This window comes from Macrotis lagotis, chromosome 1, assembly GCF_037893015.1.
Source record: "Macrotis lagotis isolate mMagLag1 chromosome 1, bilby.v1.9.chrom.fasta, whole genome shotgun sequence".
Taxonomy (NCBI): Eukaryota; Metazoa; Chordata; class Mammalia; order Peramelemorphia; family Peramelidae; genus Macrotis; species Macrotis lagotis.
Window position 1 is genome coordinate 129,835,435 of NC_133658.1, and position 22,145 is coordinate 129,857,579.

General features: G+C 37.4%; 1 protein-coding gene and 1 pseudogene across 3 annotated transcripts in view; one reads left to right on the forward strand and one right to left on the reverse strand.

The window, feature by feature from the left end:
- LOC141503008 (ras association domain-containing protein 2) overlaps positions 1-8,913 on the forward strand; it is an 80,415-nt gene extending 71,502 nt beyond the window's left edge. For 2 of the 3 annotated variants that reach the window (XM_074208087.1, XM_074208097.1), the window contains exon 11: positions 3,069-8,913. In XM_074208087.1, coding sequence (XP_074064188.1) covers positions 3,069-3,138 — 70 coding nt within the window. In that variant the 3' untranslated portion in view covers positions 3,139-8,913. The remainder of the gene's footprint in view (positions 1-3,068) is intronic. The other variant, XM_074208079.1, reaches the window with a different exon arrangement.
- An 8,759-nt stretch (positions 8,914-17,672) lies between these two features.
- On the reverse strand, positions 17,673-20,339 carry LOC141515222 (NADH-ubiquinone oxidoreductase 75 kDa subunit, mitochondrial-like; annotated as a pseudogene).
- Between the last annotated feature and the right edge of the window lie 1,806 nt (positions 20,340-22,145).

Consider the following 22,145-nt stretch of genomic DNA (forward strand, 5'->3'; position numbering starts at 1 on the left):
ACCAGTCCATTCCCCTCAACAATTTGATTATTCCAGGACAATACAGTATCATTAAGGATCTGAGACCAAATTTGAGCTTATGTCTTCTGACTCTTAAGATAAGAACTTTTTGCTTTATTATGTTTCAATTTATAGTCTATTCCCTGTACCTACTTGGCCCTGGTCTATCATGTCTTAACTGTTGGATGACTTTTGCAAACTCTGAATGGGCTCTCCATACAGGGAGGAGAGACTGAAATATAAAAATTCCCCTTCCTCTTCTCAGTTTATTCCTCCCATTGAATTTCTCAAGGCTTCTTCTGTTCCTCTTTCCCCTGCTACTGTCCAGCATTGAAGCCCCCGTGTTCCAGAAGGAATCTTCTTCATCTTCTGGGCCACAGATCACTGATGCAAGTTTTAGCATATATCCGTGTCAAGAAAGAGTGACTTCTCTTAATGTTCACTTTCCAGGCCTGCCTCCCATATGCCCATCTAAAATATTCTTGTCTATTCTTGCTCAAGATTGCATTAATTAAGAAGTGAGCCCCCAGCAATGTCTCTTTCCTTGGAATGATTAATAAGCAGGAGTGGGAGTTGGGGGGGGGGGAGAAATGTAACGAACAGAAAGATCTTGGAAGAAGGAGGAAAATCACCTGAGTCAGGAATTCCATAAGCCTAGAGTTAAGCTGTCCTAATAAGCAGTTAGGTAGAGCTGGGATGAAGATCATAGCAGCAAACAAAACTGATTCCTCCCTGGACTGAGTCACCTTAGTGAGACTGGATTGTCTGGATCATCCTAGTTTATTTCTGGTTTATCTTATGCTTGATGACACAGTGTTTGTTCAAAGACAGATTAGCAAAGGATTGAGGGGCTCACCCCCTTGTTGGTCACAGGCAGTGATTTTTATTATTATTAGTTTTTCATTTTATTTTATTAAAACTATGTAAAGATAGTTTTAAACATTCATTTTTTTTAATATGATTTAGAGTTTCACATTATTTCACCTTCCACCCCCTCCTCTTGACAGTGAGTAATCTGATATAGGTTATATAAATGCAATCATGTTAAGCATAGACAATGATTTTTAAAAATTGTTAATTTTATCTTTCCCCCAATTACATGCAAAGTTAGTTTTCAGCATTCATCCATGTGCAAGTTTATGAGTTGCACATTTTTCTTCCACTTTACCTCCCCCCCCATGTCAGCAAACAATCTGGTAGAAGTTGTACATGTACAATTACGTTTAACATATTTCCATTTTTGTCCTGTTGTGAAAGAGGAATTAGAACTAAGGGGGGGGAAACAATAAGAAAGAAAAAACATAAAAGAAAATTTTAAAAAGTGAACATAACATGTTTTGCTCTGAATTCATATTCTGTAATTTGTTTGTTTCTTTTTTTTTTTTTTTGAATGTGGATGTCATTTTCCTTAACAGGTCTCTTAGGGTTGTCTTTGATCACTGAACTATTGAGAGGAACTGTGTCCATCATAGTCGATCCATCTCACAAAGTTGCCATTAATGTGTACTATTGTTGTCCTTGTTCTCACTTCACTCAGAATCAGTTCATGCAAGTCTTTCCAGCCTTTTCTAAAGTCTGGCTACTCATGATTTCTTCCCCCCCCCTTCCCCCCCCCCCCATTTCTTTCTTTCTTTATTTTTCCAACTACACGGAACTACACGATCACTTTTTTACATTTTCTTCCTCCCTTCCCTCCCCCCTCCTCCTGATAAAAAAGAAATATAATTTAATTGGTTCAACATCTATAACCAGGCCGAACATAGATTCCTATTAATCATGTTATGAAAGAAGAATCACATCTAGACAGAAAAGAAGAAAAAAATTAGAGAGAGAAAAAACTAATATAATATATTTATATGACAACTTTTTTTAAAAAAATTGATGAATGTAAACTTTGGTTTGCATTTAAGTTCTGAAATTCCTTTCTAGATATGGATGGTATTCTCCATCACAAATTTTTTAGCATTATTTTTTATTATTGTACTGCAGAAATGATCAGGTTCATTATAATTGATCATCATCCATGATGCTGTTTAGTCTGTTTAGTGTTCTTCTGGTTCTGTTCATTTCACTCAGCATCAGTTCATGCAAGTCTTTATAGTTTATTCTGAAGTCCTGACTCTCATGATTTCCTATAGAACAACAGTTTTCCATTATATTCATATTTCACAATTTGTTCAGCCATTACTCAATTGATAGGCATCCCTTCACTTTCCAATTCTTTTTCACCATGTAAAGAACTGCTATAAATATATTTGTATATCTGGATTCTTTACCCTTTTTTGTGATCTCTTTTGGCTAGAACAAAGTGTATGTCCAGTTTTATTGCCCTTTGGGTCCTAATTCCAAATTACTTTCCAGGATGATTGGATCAATTCGCAACTCTACCAGTGTCCCAGTTTTCCCACATCCTCTACAATTTTATCATTTTCCTTTTTTGTCATCCTAACCATACTGATAGGTGTGAGGTAGTATCTCAGAAATGTTTTAATTTTCATTTCTCTAATAATGATTTGGAGTATTTTTTCATATGACTATAGATATCTCTAATTTCTTCATCTGAAAATTGCCTGTTCACATCCTTTGACTATTTATCAAATGAAGAATGACTTGTGTTCTTATAACTTTGACTTAATTCTCTATACATTTTAGAAATGAGGGGGTGGCTAGGTGGCGCAGTGGATAGAGCACCAGCCCTGGAGTCAGGAGTACCTGAGTTCAAATTCGGCCTCAGACACTTAATAATTACCTAGCTGTGTGGCCTTGGGCAAGCCACTTAAAACCCCATTGCCTTGCAAAAACCTAAAAAAAAAATTAAATAAATAAAAAGAAATGAGTCCTTTAATCAGAGACCCTAATTATAAAAACTCTTTCCCAGTTTTCTGCATTCCTTTTAATCTTGGCTGCATTGTTTTAAGCTTTGTTGCTAAGGTCCCTTTCCAGTTCCAATGCTAGCAAAGGAGTCTGGATAATTTCACAAATCATGTTACTCTTGGAAACTTAAGAATTAGTTGATGGTAGCATTTTGTAGATAGCCGACAACTGATACTTTATTTTTCTTTTCACAGATATACAGTGCTCAAATTAATGATCGAACAGAGGTTAGAGGAGATCTCGGAAAGCCCAGCAACAATCTAAATAGCCAGGTCATAGCCCTTCTGAAAACAGATGCATCTTCATGCATTTGTTTACATGAAGAAATACTGAAATGGAGAAGGATGGAGGCCTCTTGAGGGACCTTGTAAACCTCTTCTCTCAACCTATGACTTTTTGAATACAAAACTCCTGTCAAATCACCCTTCTCTTCTTGGACCTAGAAGCAGATGCACCAGCAGACAACTCTTGGATACTCTTTAATCACTGCTTCTTTTCCCTCCTTAGAAGAGAATCTTGATTTGTGGTGTCTAGAGGACTTGACCTACTTGTATGTTTGTGTGTTTGTGTGTGTATGTGCACTTGCGTGAGAGTGTATTTACATGTATGCTTGAGATAGGTGGAGGAAGAGAGGAGAGATGTATGTATGTATGCATTTGTGGAGGGGGCCTCTTATCAATATAGAATGGTCTTTTTTGAATATTCATAGTATTTTCACATGCAAAAAAATTCCAAACAACCAGCAACTGGATCATGACTCTGGTAGAAATGATTGCTTTGATGGGGATTGTACTTCTATAGATTCAAGCTGAGACAAGGGCCCCAGAAGTAATAAAGGTTCTTGATTAAAGGAGGGGTTAGTTGATCAGATGCCCTGGTTCCTGCTATGCTAATTCTAAATGATGGCACCATTGGAGATTTACATTATAGCATTTAAAGGTGTTTTGGTCTCATTTTATAAGAGTCAAACTGAGACACACAGTATAGAAGGAAGCATTGAAGGCCACATAGGTATCAGGATTCAAAGTCAGGTCTTTTGGCTCAAAGCCCATAACTCTCTATGACATCATACTTGCTTCTCTAATTTGGGAATAGTTGAGGTCAGGATCTCCAGTTGAAACTGACAGAAATGCAAAAATTGGCTCATTTTGTACCCCGAACCTATTACTAGTAGTTTCCTTTACAGAATTCCTTTTGAAAGGAATGAGTCAGTGTCCATGCTCCTAGTGTGTTTGACAAAACTAAGAGCAACTGGACATTTGACCACTGGTATGACCCTTTACTTTTGATTTGTTGCATAGCAATTTTGACCTTTCTGAAAACAAAAATGTATGTATTACATTATGGGCTATCCATAAATATGACAAAAATTTCTTTCCCTGCAATTAATCCAAAGTATTCACTGAATCTTTATGTAATCAAGGCACATTCCCACCTTCTGGGTAAGAGGGGCTTACTCAAAACTCTTAGGTGCCAATCAGTATGTTTTATAAGGCCCTTTGAAGCTCATGGTAAGACAGATAGAGAAGACTGCTCAGGAGTACATGTGAACATATGTGAACATATAGAGGTTGGAGAGGGATATGTACTGTGAAGGAAGTTTCCTCCAAAATTTCTAGCTCAGGATCCTTTTTTTTGAGACGCCAAGTCACTGAGTCTGGAGAAACTGCCCTTCTGTCTTTAGAATCAAAGATTTAGAGTGAGAAGTCTGTTGGACTATCAAGTCCAATTCCCTCATTTCATAGATGAGGAAATCGAAGTCCAAAGAGATTAGAATTTGCTTGAAGTAACATGGAAAGTAAGTGACAGAACTAGAATTTGGACTCCAAATTCTACTTACTATGTTAGGAGGTATGAAGTGGTACTTTGGATCTTCTAGGAACTTTGAATAAAGGAAGAGAGGCATTTTTTTTAGCCAACTAAGAATTTTATCCTCACCCCATTTGGTTTTTGGTTTTGTTTTTTTTGATTTTTGCAAGACAATGGGGTTAAGTGACCTGCCCAAGGTCACACAGCTAGGTAATTATTAAGTGTCTGAAGTTCCTATTCCATTATCAATCTAGAAAAAGACTGCTTCTGTGGCAAAAGTGAATATCCTCACAAAGCAGAGGCTTTTTTCCTTTTAGGAAAAATCCATCCATGTCACAGTATCTAAGCCTCAATTTGCTCTATGCTAAATGGACAGTGTGTTTCTGTGAAGAGGGACCTTCAGGACCTTGACAAGTGGAGGATGACATATTTGCTTTGTGCAGGAAAGGAAGGAAGTTGGAGAGGGCTTTGTCTTCTGTCACTTAGGGATCTCCTTGAGCTTTTGAACCTAGGACACAGATTTTAGGGTTTAAGCTTCATCATTTTAAAATCATTAAATAGGGGGTGGCTAGGTGTCACAGTGAGCACCGGCCCTGGAGTCAGGAGTCCCTGAGTTCAGGTTGGACCTCAGACACTTAATAATTACCTAGCTGTGTGGCCTTGGGCAGGTCACTTAACCCCATTGCCTTACAAAAAAACCTAAAAAAACAAATAAAATCATTAAATAGTATTGAACACATTTACTCCCCGCCCCCTTCTTGTGATAAAAAAGAAATCCCTCCCTGTCCTTTGTGAAGAAGGATAATCATTGTGTGTGTCTGAGGCAACATTTTAAATGATATCTCCTGTGTGTTTAGAATTTTTGTTGTTATCTGGGGATTTAGGATTGGATCAAGTCGTGGAGCACATGGAGCCTAAGACCCTCATTTTATATAGGACGAACCTGAGTCCCAGAGAGGTTTAGCTGACTTGCCTAAGGTCACAGAGTATTAAGTAACAGAGCCCATATATGAATTGGTCCTTCTACTATTTCCACTCTTTCCTCTATGTTATGGTTTCTAAGGCAGAATAGAACTTGGAGGTCATTTAGTGCCTGCTCCCCAAGCATTAGCTTCCATCAGAATTGGTAGAATGCTAAGAAATTCCTAGAATACAAGAATTAGTGTAGTATTGTTGCTTGTTTCTTAAAGAGAAAATTGCCAGATTTTAAACTTTTAACTATAATCCCAATTAAAGCAAAGTAGGGAGTGTACAGGAAGGCTTAGAAATGAGTTGTATTTCAAAAGTTTATTTATAACTTGACTGTTAGAAACAGCTGTTATAATAACTAGCATTTGTATAATGCTTTAAAGTTTACAAAAAATATATATATGTATTAGCTCACTGGATTCTCACAACAAAAGTCCTGGGAGATAGGTGTTGTTTTTAGTCTTGTTTTACAGGTGAGGAAACTGAGGCAGAAAGAAGAGAGGTGATTTCCCAGGATCAAACAACTGATAAAGATCTGAGTCAGATTTTGAACTCAATTGCTCAGTCCATTGCTCTATTCACTTTATCACTTAGTTCCCACCCAGTTGCTAGAGTATACCATCATTGTTCAGAATGGGAACTTCCAGTTCTTTAGTCCTTTTATCTTTAAAAAAAAAATTCAGTCTTATGATTTAATACTGAGTTTCAAAACTGACTTTAGGACCATCTGGCATCTTTCTGTTTTAACTTGAGAGCAACCAGCATCATTAGAGAGGACAACTAATCTAGTGGAAAACTCTGACTTGAGACTTCACATCCTGACCTTGCCATTTAATAACCATATGATCTTGAGACAATCGGTCAACCCTTCTAGACTTTGGTTTCTCATTGGTAGAATAAGGGCCCCTCTAAAGCTACCCCTCATCTGAAGCTATAGAAAGTAAACTTCTAGTTTAGAGTCCATGAAAGAACTCTACAGCCCAACTCCATAACTTGGCAAACTTTGTCTGCCTTGAGAGGCAGGCCAAAATGAAAGATAATCCCTGTTCTAATAAGAGTAACAACAAGTTTCTGGACAGTAAATGACCTGAATTTTCTTCTTTTGTCTTTTTTCAAAAATTGAGTTTGCTAAATTTCTTACTCATAGGTATATTTATATTTCCCTAGCTAAACTCTGATTCCTACAGGATTTGGAAGAGTATCTAGTTTTATTTATCACTAACCATTTTCTTTCTTTCTTTCTCTTTCTCTCTCTCTCTCTCTCTCTCTCTCTCTCTCTCTCTCTCTCTCTCTCTCTCTTTCTTTCTCACCAGATCTGGGATGCCAAAGCTAGTTTTGATTCAGGCTTAGGATCCCTCTAGTATTGAATATCATAAACCTTTGGTTGGTCAAATTATTCCAAATCTCCCCTTAACTTACCACTGTCTCATTCCCATTTCCCCAAAGTTGGAAAATATATTTTCTTGAAAATGAAAAGGAGAGGAATAAACACAGCATAGTAACCTTCTATTTCATTTGTTCTCATCCTGATTTAGAAACTGCCCATTTAGAAATTGTCTCAGCTTTGTTGTTCTTGCCATAGGAAATTGGACTATCAGTGTTAACAGATGGCAAGGGGGGATGTCTTGAATCCTGAAAAGTGAGCCAAGCTTTTCCCACCAGTATCATGTGAATTTTGAGGCTTTGAAAAGCTGAACTGATTTGTAGGGCTCTGCAGCTGTTTTCTTTGAGTCCTGAAATGTGGTTAAGATGAAAAGTAAGCTTTTTCTTTTTTTTCTCCTGTTTTTTAAAATCCCTTCCTTTCTTTTCTCCCTCTCTTTTCTCTGTCTCTCAGTGTCTGTCTTTCTCTCTTAAAAAAGGGATTCAGCTTGTTTTATAGGCTGTTCAAATGAAAAGAATAAAATCTTGAGCTTGGGTGGCAGGGAAGGGGCTGGGGCTGGTTCCACAGGTGTTGATGGAAGAAGCACATGATGGTGCTAATCTGTACTCACGTCACAGGGGAGGGCTTGTGGTTTGACTTGAATGACCAAGTTTTTTAATGGGGTGGTGGGGGTGGTGTTAAGGGGATCAGATAGCACAAAACAGATTTAATTGTCTATGGAGACTCTGTTTAGGGAGATTTTGTGCATATTAACAACATTGGACAAATAAGTTTTAACAAGTGCTAGAGGGTAAGGTTGGAGCTTGGTTATTTGGTTGGGGTTTTGGGATTGCTCCCTACTTTGCTGAATCATTTTAAGACCATCACCCTGAGAGTACAATTGTTCTTCCAAGTCCAGTTGATGCCAAAGAGAAAACACTTTTACTCCCTCAACCAGAAGGCAACAACAACAATAAAACTCTTGCCTTAGTAACCCAAACTGTTTTATCAGGACAAACAATAACCTTGGCATAAACATGTTAATCTATTCTTACCATTAATTTGTTTAAGGATTAAATATTTTTTAACTCTTCTGATTGGGATAGGTGAAGACTGAAAAATTATAGGTGTTGATGAAGCCAAGCTCCCTTCTGGGAAAAAACTTGGGGCCTTGGAGACACCCGTCATCTGTGAATGATGGTGGAGTATGGTAGGGCTTCCAGATGACCTGATTTTGGACTGTGGGAGGTGATTAGTAGAAGGGAGAGAGATTATCACTTTTTTGAAATTTCTGAGAAAAGAAAAGAGCTTTGGATTATTCTTACATGAAAATGAATATTTTCAACAAGGTTTCCCTTGCAGCATTGCCAGTCACATGTAGTGAAGACATCATGGAGGAGGGAACAGTAAGAGTTATTTCCTTTCTCTGAAAGTAAAGTAGGAAAGAAATGGGAAAGTGGGGTGAGTAAGCACAATTTTGGAGTATATCCAGTAGGACAGTCAGCCAATCTATAGGCATTCTGTTTCTAAAGTTGACTTAGAAGTGGTTTCTCACATAAAATTGATACTATATTTCCAGGGTTTCCCTCCTTCCTTTCTCCCTTTTAGCTTTGTAAATTATCCTTAATTTGCTTCCAATTTAACCCTCAAAGATGGTACATGAACTTAGAAAGTGACATTGCTTCTTTTGTATTTTATTTTTTGTATTTTAAGCACAAGATTTGACACTGCCTCAATTGGAAATGAACAGTGATTGTTAATGTAATATATTGAAACTGTCTGAAGCACATGATTTAGTCTTGTTTAAATAAAGCACTTTGTGGAGAATGGTTCATTCTTGTCCCAGTTGCCCAACAGGATCCTGGGTTGATGATGAGCTGGACTGGTGGTGGGAGGGGTGGTTAAGCAGGAGAAAAATGACAAAAGAAGATTTTTGTTCTATTTCAAACCATGGCTCTCTCTTAAGCCCTAAGGTTTTAAACTGGTTGAAACTTGGTTTTAAAATCCAAACAATGGTTTTTGAATCAAGGTGAGGAAGTCACTTGAACCTATAATTTGATGTTGTTCTGTTTGACTTCACTATTGTGGAGATTCTTCCATTATGAAAACCCCTCCTTCCTTTGATACAGATATGTATATAGGTAATGCAGCTGCTACTTGTAGACTGGTTAAATGACTGATTAAAGTGATTTGCCTATAGTCAATCATTAAGTACTTATTAACCCCCTTCTATTTGCCAGGAAAGTACTCTACTAAGTAAGTATTAAAGATGCAAAGAAAGGAGAAAGACTACACAAAAGACAGACCCTGCCTTTGAGGAACTCACAAGTAGATATATTTTAGGCAGGATTTGCAAGATGTCAGAGAGGTTTTCCTGGTTCTGAGTCTGGCCTTCTATCCATCGTGTTTCTTAAATTTGGGCAGCTATGTGGTACAATCCTTCCAGTGCTGAACTTGGAATCAGGAAGCCTCAGGAAGTTCAAATCCTCAGAAACTGTCACTTTGGATAAGTCACTTAACTCGCATCTTTCTACTTCAGTTTTCTCCTCTATAAATTTTAATAGTGCCTGCCTCCCAAGGTTTGGGGAGGATCAAATGAGATAACAAATAAAATTTTTTTTTAGGTTTTTGCAAGGCAAACGGGGTTAAGTGGCTTGCCCAAGGCCACACAGCTAGGTAATTATTAAGTGTCTGAGACCGGATTTGAACCCAGGTAACTCCTGACTCCAAGGCCGGTGCTTTATCCACTACACCACCTAGCCACCTCAACATATAAATTTCATTTCAAATCTTAAAACACTATAAAAATTCCAGTTATTATGCCTATCGTAATTCATATTTTAGAAGTAACTCTTAATTTTCACTCAGATCTCTTGATACTTTTTTTGGATCTGCAGGTTGCGTCCAATTCTTCATGAAATCATTTGGCATTTGCTTGGTGGGATACCAGAGTGGTTCTCCATTTCTTTCTCCAGCTCATTTGATAGATGAAGAAACTGGAACAGAGTTAAGTGACTTACCCAGGGTCACACAGCTAGGAAAAATCTGAGGTCAGAGCTGAACTCAGGAATAGGAATCTTCTTGACTTAAGAACCAGTGCCCTCTTTTTTTTTTTTAGGTTTTTGCAAGGCAAACGGGCTTAAGTGGCTTGCCCAAGGCCACACAGCTAGGTAATTATTAAGTGTCTGAGACCTGACTCCAGGGCTGGTGCTTTATCCACTACGACACCTAGCCGCCCCTAGTTGCCCTTTTATTGGTATAGGGAACTCAGTGGAAAAATAGCTCCTATCAATAAAGGTCAGCATGTTTTTTCACCTAGTAGTTCTAGAGAGTTGTTATGACAAGTTAATCGACTTGCTCAGTGTTACACTGCCTATTTATGAAAGGATTACTTGGGCTCTCCTGACTTCAAGGCCAATTCTCTGGTGGCTATGCCAATGTTGCCTTTTTTTTTTTTTTAAGACAATGCTAAATGACCTGCCCAAGTCACATAAGTAGTAAGTAATTGAGATCAAATTTGAACTCAGGTTGTCCTGACTCCAGGACTGATACTCTATCCATTGAGCCATCTAGCTGTCCCATCACCATTGTTTAGGACTAAAGTCCTCTATTGCCATGATGTGGAAGTCATCCTGGGATCTTAAGTTTTTGGAGTTCAGCTTCAACAGAGCTTGCCTAAAATGGAAAACCTTCAAGAATGGGTCCAAAGATAAACTGTATAAGATCTCTTACCTTCAAGGGCTTGTCTGGTTAGGCATAGAAAGGTCCATTGCTAGATATTGCTGATTTTTTTTTTAACAGCCACAAAGCAACTCTCTATAATAGGCAACTAGGAAACAGAAGTGGGGATCTGCAGCAGTGGAGGGATTACCCAGCCTTACCAAAAACACAGATTCCTGAAAGGATTGAAATATTCCTCTGATGCTTTATATAGCAGTTTCCTTATAATACCTTGTGAAGTGGGAGTTGAGTTGCGAAAAAGGCTCAACTCAGATGATCTCCTAAAATAAGAAAATGGCAGAGCCTGAAGAAACTTAGAAACCATCTTATCAATAATTTCATTATGTAACTGAGTAAACTGAGACCCAGAGAGGGCAATAATTTGGTCAGAGGCCAGTGGGAGAGACTGGGATTAAACTTGAACCTAGGACTTGGAACTTACACTCATATTCGTTGTCCCTTGTGCACAACTTCTCCACTTGCAAAATGGCGTTGTTGAACTTGGTAAGATGTTTATGGTTCAATTCCTATGTTTGATACTTACCATCTTTATGATTTTGGATAGGTACCTTAACTTTCCTGGGTTTTCTCCTCTGTAAAATGATTTTAGATGTATGATCCCTCAGTTTCCTTTGATCTTTAACATTCTGTGATCTATGAAAATAATAACCAATCTTTATATAGAGTTTCAAGGTGCCTATGTGGCTGGATACTGTGCTGGGTCTGGAGTCAGGTATCTCCCTCAGTTCAAATCCAACATCAGACAGCTAACTGTATAATCCTGGTCAAGTCACTTTATCCTGCTTTCTTCATCTGTAAAACGAGCTAGAGAAGGAAATGGCAATCCACTCTATTGTCTTTGCCACGAAAACTCTAAATGGGATCATGAAAAGTTGGACATGACTGAAACAACTGAACTACAACTTATAGAGTTGACTATGTCCCGGGTATTTTGTTGATCTTCATAATAACCCTGAGAGATAGGTACTATTGTTATTCCTGTTTTACAGATTAGGCAACTGAGGCATATGGAGGCTAAGTGACTTATCAAAGGTCATACAACTAGTAAGTGTCTTGAGACTGAATTTGAACTCAGGTCTTACCGATTTCAGATCCAATGTTCCACCCACTGTGCCAGCTAACTCTCTCTAGTAAAAGAAATAAAAATAATGGGGAGGGCTCTGGATTGAGAATGGGGAAACCATGCTGTTGCCTAGCTGGGAGATACTGAAAGATCACTCTGTACCTCACTTCTTTTCTGCTACCTCCTTTACCTTCTTTAGAGGCTTAATATGAATTTCAAAAGAGGCCATGGATATAGAAATATCCAGTGAGAGAGTAGAGAGTGACCATAAAGTGATCTTGTCATTGCTGGCAATTATATTTGAAATCAACTTCTGGAGACATCTCACCCAGCCTTTGTATGGGGATAATCAGGAGAGGGCAGGAATGAACAGTGATTCACCCCAGTTACAATGATGGGTTTGGGAGCATGGGTGGAGTCCACAGACAAATCTACCAAGCAAGGCAGAAGAGAGAGTGGCATTCTGCACCATATGCCACAAGTACCAGCTACCACTGGCATTTCTTGTTTGAAAGAAGATGGCAGGTAAGACATCCCAAGCCCTTAGCCTTCCAGATCCAATGGGAAGCTGCCCTTCGTATAAAGAGTTCTGATATCTTTATGAGATGAAGTTGGACTCCTAATGAGAGAGTATTTATCATGGGATGAGATGGCATTATTGGGGTAGATCAGTTTATCAACAAACTATAGACTTTTTATTTTATTTTTTTTCAAGCTATAAGCTTTCAAAATAAAGTTAATATGGTTGCTAGGTTGTTAGGCCATTTTTTTACATTTGGGGCAACGATGTGGCACAATGGGTTGAGAACTGGGCTTGAAGTCAGAGACTCATCATCTATGTTCAAATTTAACCTCAGACACTTCCTAGCTAGGTGTCCCTGGACAAGTCCATTTACTCTGTTTGCTTCAGTTTGCTCAACTGGAAAAGGAGCTGGAGAAGGAAATGACAAACACTCCTACTATCTTGACCAAGAAAACCAGGTCACGAAGAGTTTGACTGAACAATATTTTACATTTTATTATACTTTTTGAGTCTTTAGTGATTCCTTTTATTTTTACATCATAGTCATTTCTATATATGTCCCATCACTTTTCCAGTAAGCCAATCCTTGTGCCAAGGAAGTTCAACAAAAGATCTGACATGCCAAACTCTCATAGGATATATACTCCTGCATAGTACCCCTCTCCAATGAAAGGAATGTGGTATATTTCTTCCTCTCTTCTCCAGTGTCAATTGGTTATTACAATCAATACAGAAGTACCTCCATACTGGAGAAGGAAAAATATCCCAATTTTCAAAAAAGAGAAGAAAATAGTGCAAGCTATAGACTAGTGAATTTGATTTTGAAGAACCATTAATAAAATGATTGGTGAATTTCCAAGCAGACAGGTAGATAAAATATCTACCAAGCACTTAATATTTACCTGATGCTACTAGGGATACTAATATAAATAAACTAAACAGTTCTTGCCTTCAGGGAGATTATATTCTAATGGAGGGAGACAAAAGACAAAAGGGTGATGTAAAGGAAAGTGTTCATAAAGAGTGTAGTATATGTCTTTGCCTGCTGTATCCTCCTTTCATGATAGCTTTAGCTTGTCTACATGTAGCCTGTGTTGTACAATAGAAGGATGCTCGACAGTGGTTTGCTGAGCCTTCTGTTGATATGGAGAAGTTTTTGGAAATAATCAGGGTTATTTTAAAATTGTATGATCAGTGGAAGAATTTTGATGAAAGAAAAGAGATGGTAACTAGCCTTAGTAAGATGCCTAAACCAAAACCACCTCCAAACAGTGAAGGAGAACAGGGTCCAAATGGAAGTCAAAATTCTAGCTACAGCCAATCTTAAAACATTCCGAGGACCTTCAGAATGGACTATTTGGAATAAAACATTGGTGTTTTTGCTGTGCTAAAGAAATGAATGGGTTTCAATAATGTCTTCAGTGGAACACAAATGAGAATGAATAGCTTGTTTCTGTCAAGCATTTTGGGAAGTGTTTTTATTTTTGCAAAATAGTTTAAATAGCTTTCTTTAAAAGTTTTTTGTTCACTATGGCTCTAGAAAAAATTAAGACCCTTTTGATTGCAGACCTTTCTGTAAGTTAATTAAAGTACAAACAGGTAGCTACAAATAGATACTTCAAATTGAATAGCTATTTCAAGAGGGTTTCCTTGTTTGCATTTAGATTAAAATTACAGTTAATAAATTTGGGATTAAGGGAGGGAAAACATAAAGTAAGCAGGAAAAATGGTGCATAATTTAAGAACCTTTTTCGTCTTTGAAAGAAGATTGTGCATCAATTATTCAATATCTGAGAATTTTCTTCTTAAATTATAAGAAACAATTCTTAATGAAATCCATTAAATCCTGATTTTGATAGCTTCATTGACATTTTCAGGGGGAAAAATTAAGTACCTATACATACAAGACATACTTTATTCAGTAGTTTTTTGCCATGGGAAATAGTTGCCCAGCTTTGCAGAAAGGTGCAATATGTACAGTGTACTTTCACAATTTTTAATGTTGTGTGATTTCCTTAACCATTTTGATTGCTGGGAAAACTTTTTTTAAAATCCATATGTAAATTATTTACAAGTAACAATTTAATCAGGTATTTTGAAAGTAAAACAATAGTTGAGAAAACCCACCATAATCTGAACAAAATATATAAAAGTTCATTTTATCTTTAGGTGGGAAGTTAATTCATTTTATCTAAAAAGGAATTTACTTTATGATTTTATTTTTTGTTTTTCCACTAAGGATTTAGATTACTTACAACAAGTTTTCCTGAGCCAGGAATACAATCAGGTTTCACACCAGTTTGATACTGGCCATTATTAATTCTAAACTAAGTATCAGACTTCAGAGAAAGTGTTGTCAGTGAGACTGCTGACTATGGAACTCAATAATAATTTTCTTCAGACTTGAAAGAGGGTGGTACATAGGACATTAATGTACAACTTAAGGATTTTAACATTTTATAAACAATTTATGGTCAATGGATTATAAAATTAAATGTTGACTTCCTAATATAATTTTGGAACAATAAAAGCAAGTTCTTCAGGTGAAAAAAAAAGAGTGTAGTATATAGATTGTGGGAAATGCCTGTCTTTGGCAAGACAAAGGAAAAGCTCACCCAACCAATTAGAGCTTAGACTATTATATTCCACAACAAATTCAAAACATGTAATAATAACAATTAAAACTCATACTGCAAAAAATTATTAGAGAAATAAATCATAACTTTCATAGCCATAAGTGAAAATGAATTTTTAATTTTATTTAAGGCAATTATTAGTGTCTAGGCAATTATTAAGTATCTGAGATGGGATTTGAACTCAGGTCTTCCTGACTCCAGGGCTGGTTCTCTATCCACTGCACCACCTAGCTGCCCCTGAGAATGAATTCTTAACCAAAAAATAGTGGCAATTACAAAAAGCAAAATAGATAACTTTGAATATATGACATTGAGAAACTTTTGCACAAAAATGCATCTCAAATAAGAAAGAAAGTTGTCAACTGAGGGGGGAAAATCTTCATATTAAATATCTGATAAAAGTGTGATGGTCAAGATATATAGATAACTAACAAATATGTAAGAGCAGAAGTCATACATTCCCCAATAGAGAAGTGCTGTCCCAACACTCGAATCCCAATCAAATCAGATGAATAAATATTTCTCAAAAGAATGAAAATTATCAATTGTATTAGAACACTCCAAATCGCAAATAATATGAAAAAAAATTCAAAAGAACCCTGAGGTTTCCACCTGATACCTAGCAAGTTGGCAAAGATATCAAAAGATAGGAACAATGAATGTTGGAAGGGCTGTGAAAAGAAAGACAGGTACACTAATGTCTTGTTTGTGGGATTATGAATTCTGGAAAGCAATTTAGAATTATGCAAGATAAAGAACTAAAATTTCCATTTCCTTTCAGTCAGGAAAAAAAAAACTTATACCTGAAGGAGATTATTAACAAAAATACCTCATATACCAACCAGTTGAATGTATGCAATAAAATGTTATTTTAGAAAAAGATTCATGACACCAAAAATGTTTAATTCCTTTGATCTAGTCAACCCCCTCATTTTATGAATGAGAAAACTGAAGCTCAAAGAGACTAAAATACTTACTCATGGCCACATAATTAGTAATTATCAGAATCAAGATGTGAACCAGGTCCATTGACTTCAAACATTCACCACTGACATGACTCATCTCATAGATTTTTAAGATCAAATGAATAAATGAATAAACATTTAAGTCCTTTCAAAGTCCTTCATAATCTATTACAGGAGGAGGTTCTGGCTTCATCTCTAACCAGCCCAATTTAAGAATTTTCTCATCTATTTCATTTATTCTTTACTACTATACATTTTGATCACAGAAATCTTGCAAGATAGCTTAGAGTTTATACCCCAGAGCCATTGGAATCTGAATACAGACTAAAGTCCCTGTGAGCTTTTCCTTTGTCTTGCCAAAGACAGGCATTTCCCACAATCTATATACTACACTCTTTTTTTTTCACCTGAAGAACTTGCTTTTATTGTTCCAAAATTATATTTTTTTCCCTTTTTTTAAGGTTTCTCTTTTTTTCAAAGCAAATGGGGTTAAGTGGCTTGCCCAAGGCCACACAGCTAGGTAATTATTGTGAGACCGGATTTGAACTCAGGGACTCCTGACTCCAGGGCCAGTGCTCTATCCACTGCACCACCTAGCTGCCCCCCTCTCTCACTACTCTTGAGGTTTCTCATCTTCTTGCAGGGGAGGGGGGTTTATGTTTACTCCTATAACAAGATTATTGTAATATTAGAAAAGAAAAGAAAAGAAAAGAAAAGAAAAGAAAAAAGATATGTTGGAGTTTAAGGGCTACATTTCTTTCTTAAGGACCATGCATGCCTTAACCCTCAACCCCTCTGACTTTCATCGATTGGCCATCACTAGGTCCCAGCCCAGCCTGCCTTGGTCATTGTTCAGGTTCTGTTTGGCTCAGAGTGAACATAAATAGCACTTTTCTTCCCATTTGGGGGAGAAAACCTGAGGGTCCCAGATTGATTTTTTTTTTACTTTATTTCTTACATAGCTTTAATCATTGAATGGGCATTATCTCATACAAACTGAGACCTAGGATAGATTTTAGCATAAAAGGCCAAAGTCTCATGCTACATCTTGTATGTAGTACATAGTATTTAAACCATCTCCCGTTGTCCTGATCCATATATTGCCATTGAATCCAAATGACTCTAGAGGAGAGAGTGAGGCTAATGATTTCTTTCATTCATTTCATTCATTTCATGCCTCACTCAAATCCTATTCTCTTGCATGCCATAATATCACTTTTCTGATGTCATGGTCCTCTTTGTGAACCAAGGACAAATAAAATGTCCTTAAAACCATTGGGATGGAAACTTCTATTGCATTTTTCCACATCAAGACCTCTTTTTTTTTTATAAAACAAATTTTCTGGCAGTTTAGCAAAAGAAGAAATAGACATACCTTAGTAAAGTATTTTCCATTTATAAATCAAGAGAATTTTATCCTGGTATCTGACTAACTTGCTATAAGTATCCATGATGGCTCCCTATTATTCCTCTTTAGAGTGCCAATCCTAGAGTCAAGAAGACAGATCTTCCTGAGTTCAAATCTGGCCTCAGACACTTACCAGTTGTATGAGCCTGGGCAAGTCACTTAATTTTGTTTCCTCATCTGGAAAATGAGCTGGAGAAGGAAATGGCAAACTACACCAGTAACTTTGCCAAGAAAACTCAAAATAATGGTCAAGAAGAGTTATACAGAACTGAACTAACTGAACAAGAACAACACTAACTGGCCTGATAATGTTCCTTACATACGTTATTTTATCTTCCTCTTCCAAGTCTTTGTACATGGTTTCCCATGTTTGAAATACTCTTCTCTTGCCATGTCAGGAGGTGTCACTGCTACTCTAGTCTGCTGAGCTCTGCCCTCTGTATTGACATAAGTAGCAGACTTTTCTGTGTAAGCTGCTTCTGAGAGTATAGCGAGAGCTATAGGAGCTCCTACATCACCGTGATGTCCTTGATAGACAATGAAGCAATCCTTTGGCAAATGCAACCCTCCTCTGCTCCCAGAAGAAACAACATTCTTGGAGGGTTCTTCCAAATTCCTTCTACTCTAGGTTTAAACCCAAGGTCCAAAGCAGCTACCTGGCTTGCCACCCTATGAAGGATATTCAAAATTTTCCATTCATCACCAACTTTTCTCGCAATTCTGATCTTCTGAGCAAGGGTAGAAAGAGTTTCCAAAATTGTAGCTCCACTTTGTTGGAGTGGTGAACTGCCTAAAACTATGATTGTTTTTTTGGCCTCTTTCAAGACCTGGTTGAATGGATGACATCCTGAAGCAATTTCTTTTTTTTAATTAATTTTTATTAAAGATATTATTTGAGTTTTATAATTCCCCCCCCCCAATCTTACTCCCCCCCCTCCATGGAAAGCAATCTGTCAGTCTTTACTTTGTTTCCATGTTGTACCTTGATCCAAATTGGGTGTGATGAGAGAGAAATCATATCCTTAGAGAAGAGACAAGAAGTCTAAGAGTTCAAGATCAGACAATAAGATATCTGTTTTTTCCTAAATTAAAGGGAGTAGTCCTTGCACTTTGTTCAAACTCCACAGCTCCTTATCTGGATACAGCTGGCACTCTCCTTTGCACACAGCTCCAAATTGCTCCTGATTGTTGCACTGATGGAATGAGCAAGTCCTTCAAGGTTGAACATCACCCCCATGTTGCTGTTAGGGTGTACAATGTTTTTCTGGTTCTGCTCATCTCACTCAGCATCAATTCATGCAAATCCCTCCAGGCTTCCCTGAAATCCCAGTCCCTCCTGGTTTCTAATAGAACAATAGTGTTCCATGACATACATATACCACAGTTTACTAAGCCATTCCCCAGTTGAAGGACATTTACTTGATTTCCAATTCTTTGCCACCACAAACAGGGCTGCTATAAATATTTTTGTACAAGTAATGTTTTTACCCCTTTTCATCATCTCTTCAGAATATAGACTGAAGCAATTTCTTGAAGGACATTTGGAGAATCTCCCAGGTGAATATAGCTGTAAGTCAGTTCAACTTTTGTGCCTTCAAGGGCCACCTTTAAATCAGCCAGCTTTTCCCAAATCTAGCATTAAACAGGGGTGCCTCAAAACGTGGATTTGTACCAACCAAAAGGATATCTGCCTCCTCTACATCAGCAATTGTTGAATTAAGTAGGCAGTTAGAGCATAAATCTGTGCCAGCTCCTTCAGTGGGGAAGACTTCTTCAGTATGTAAGGAGTTAGTCTACTCTATTAAGTAAGTCTTTGATAGATACAAGGGCTTCTGCATCCACCAGACCTGCATTGCTGCCACATCCTTGCCCTGAACTGTCTGTAACATTCCAGCAACACGAGAGAGTGCATCCTCCCATGAAGTATAATTTAAAAGCCCTTTCTCATTTCTGACCATTGGCTCAGTAAGCTGCTGCCATTTTTTTTTTAGGTTTTTGCAAGGCAAATGGGGTTAAAGTGGCTTGCCCAAGGCCACACAGCTAGGTAATTATTAAGTGTCTGAGACCGGATTTGAACCCAGGTACTCCTGACTCCAGGGCCGGTGTTTTATCCACTGCGCCACCTAGCCACCCAGGCTGCTGCCATTTTTAATCCATCATAGGAAAACCTGGTTTTATCAGAGATCCATTCTTCATTGATATCTTCATGCATGTTTGGCAAAATTCTCATCACCTCTCCTGTCCTTGTGCTGACCACAATGTTACTTCCAACTGCATCCAAAACATCAATAGATTCTGTCTTTCTTGTTTCCCAAGGGCATGCAGTAAAGGTGTAGGGTTTAGATGTGAGAGCCCCCCTACCAGGCAGATATCAGTGATATTTCCAGATAATTCAGACATGAACATTTTTTCGATGTTCCAACTTGCATTTCATTTTCTCTTCCTGTTGTACCCAAATCATCCACTCCTGCAATTTCACTAGCAAATCTGATACACTGAATGCACAGTATACATCTAGTCATAATGGACTTTACAAGTGGACCAATATTCTTGTCTTCCACAGCATGTTTTCCCTCTAAAAATCTGCTTCTATCCATTTCCAAACATCATTGACTGATCCTGCAGATCACATTCACCTCCCTGATCACAGATAGGACAGTCTAGTGGGTGATTTGCTAATAAAAACTCCATTACACCTTCTCTTGGACTTCTCTGAGTTTGTAAGGATGTTTCAACCTTTCATTACTGGCATAGCACAAGCAGTGACAGGTTTAGGGGCTTTTTCTGTCTCCACAAGACACATCTATAGTTTCCAGCAAGTGTGTACCAATCTGTGTACCAACTTTCTCACAGGCCTGGAGCACTGTGGTTCCAGGTTCCACCATAACAGGTTGACCATCAACAGACTTCAATCAAATTGTGAGCTGCTGTTGTAGTTCACACACATCCTTTATGACACTGAACAAGGCTAGGTTCAAGTAGTTGTAACATGTTGCTTCTGGGGGGTGGGATGCTGGCACCGTTGGGCCTCCAGGACAGGAACAACTCCTCACCCCCCAATCCTTTATTCTCTATGGTGGCTTTGGCAATTTCCGTTGGGCCACACGAATGTAGACTCATTTTTTAAAAAAATAAAATATAGGTTTAATTAAATATGACAATGATAAATGAAAGAATATTTTTAAAAGATTTTTAAAAAGATTGGTGCCCTAAGAATATTTTAAAAGGAAAGCAATATAAAAGGAAAGCTAATTTAACAGCATAAATAAACAACATAGGTTTCACATCCATTTGGATTCTGAAAGTTATGTTATCCTTGAAGAGAAATTTCTGAGAAGAGAAATTTGCCCCTTCAAAGTGTTCACCATCAGTCTGTTTTGCTTTTCAGATGGGTGGGGTCACCTGGGGAAAGACTTCTTTAGGTTGTCTAAGAAGCTCACTAGCATTCTCAATGCCAAGGACCCAAATTATTGATCCTTAGCAAAGTCGGACTCAAAATCTGGCCTTTAATGTTTTCTTGAATATACATCAGGTCCATTTTATACACTTTGGACCATGAGTTCACATCGGATTTCTTTTTTTAAATTCAACTATTCAAAATAATTATTCAATTATTTTATCATTTTAGGATATCTAAAATGCTTTGAAGAATCAGTACTTTATCTGTAAATTTTAGCTTTAGAGCATTGCCTGGGGTCCACAGAAATTGAGTACTTAGTTCAGGCTTCCATAGTCAGTGTGTATAAGAAATGGGTAAAACTCATTTTTCCCTAACTGAAGCTGACTTGCTATCTTCAGTGCAGTTCTGCCCCTTGTTCCACAACAATTTTCAGAGGCAATGAAAAAAAAATTCAGGACTTGCCTCTGGAAAAATTCTTAAATCTTTCACTAAATCACACAACTAGAATACTTTCTTGACAGATTTTTGAGCTCTTAAAAATGAAATACTTTGGGGGAGAGGGGGATGAGTCAGTTAGGTGGCATGGTGGATAATGCACTGACCCTAGAGTCTGGAGGACCTGAGTTCAAATTTGACCTCAGACACTTAATAGCTGTGTATTCCTGAGCCAGTCAGTTTAACTATAATTGCCTCTAAAAGAAAAAACATAATGAAATTCTTGGGAATTTAAGTATTGAGGGAGGGACTGAGGCTGTGATTTTAACTGGTGGAAGTTTCCAGGTCATCTATCAATATCATTCAGCACCTTCTCTAAGGCTTCATCTTAGAAAGATGCTTAGAGTCTTGAAAAGTTAAGGGATTTGTCTAGGGTCATACAGACAGTATCAGAGTATAATAGATATGACTTGGATCTAGTCTTCCTGGATCCAAGATCAGCTCTCTATCCACTAATCCATGCTGTTTCTCCTGAGTCCAGAAAGACCAAATTAATGAGATTTCAGCATTAAATTTTAGTGTTAAGTTTAGTATTAAATCTTAAGTTGATGTAGCTTTCCTAGGACTTTTTTTACCTCTAACTTTTTAATTTAGACAATTCAATTGTAAACAATAACTATAGTCATTTTTTAGGTACATTTCTTTAGTTATTAAGATTTGCAAAGGACTTTTTTCCTTACTAAGTGAAAAATAAGTAAATTTTATAGGGAAGGAAAATAAAGGCAATGATTAAGATGGGAAGAAATTGGTGCTTTGTCTTAAGATATTATAATTTGAAGGGCAACCTATCAGGATCCAGCAACTTAGAAACAATTCAGCTTGGCCTAGGTAGTAAGAATAATTAGTTAAAATATAAATTCTTCTCATTACTAGGTAATTTTTGTACACATCCCATTCTATTC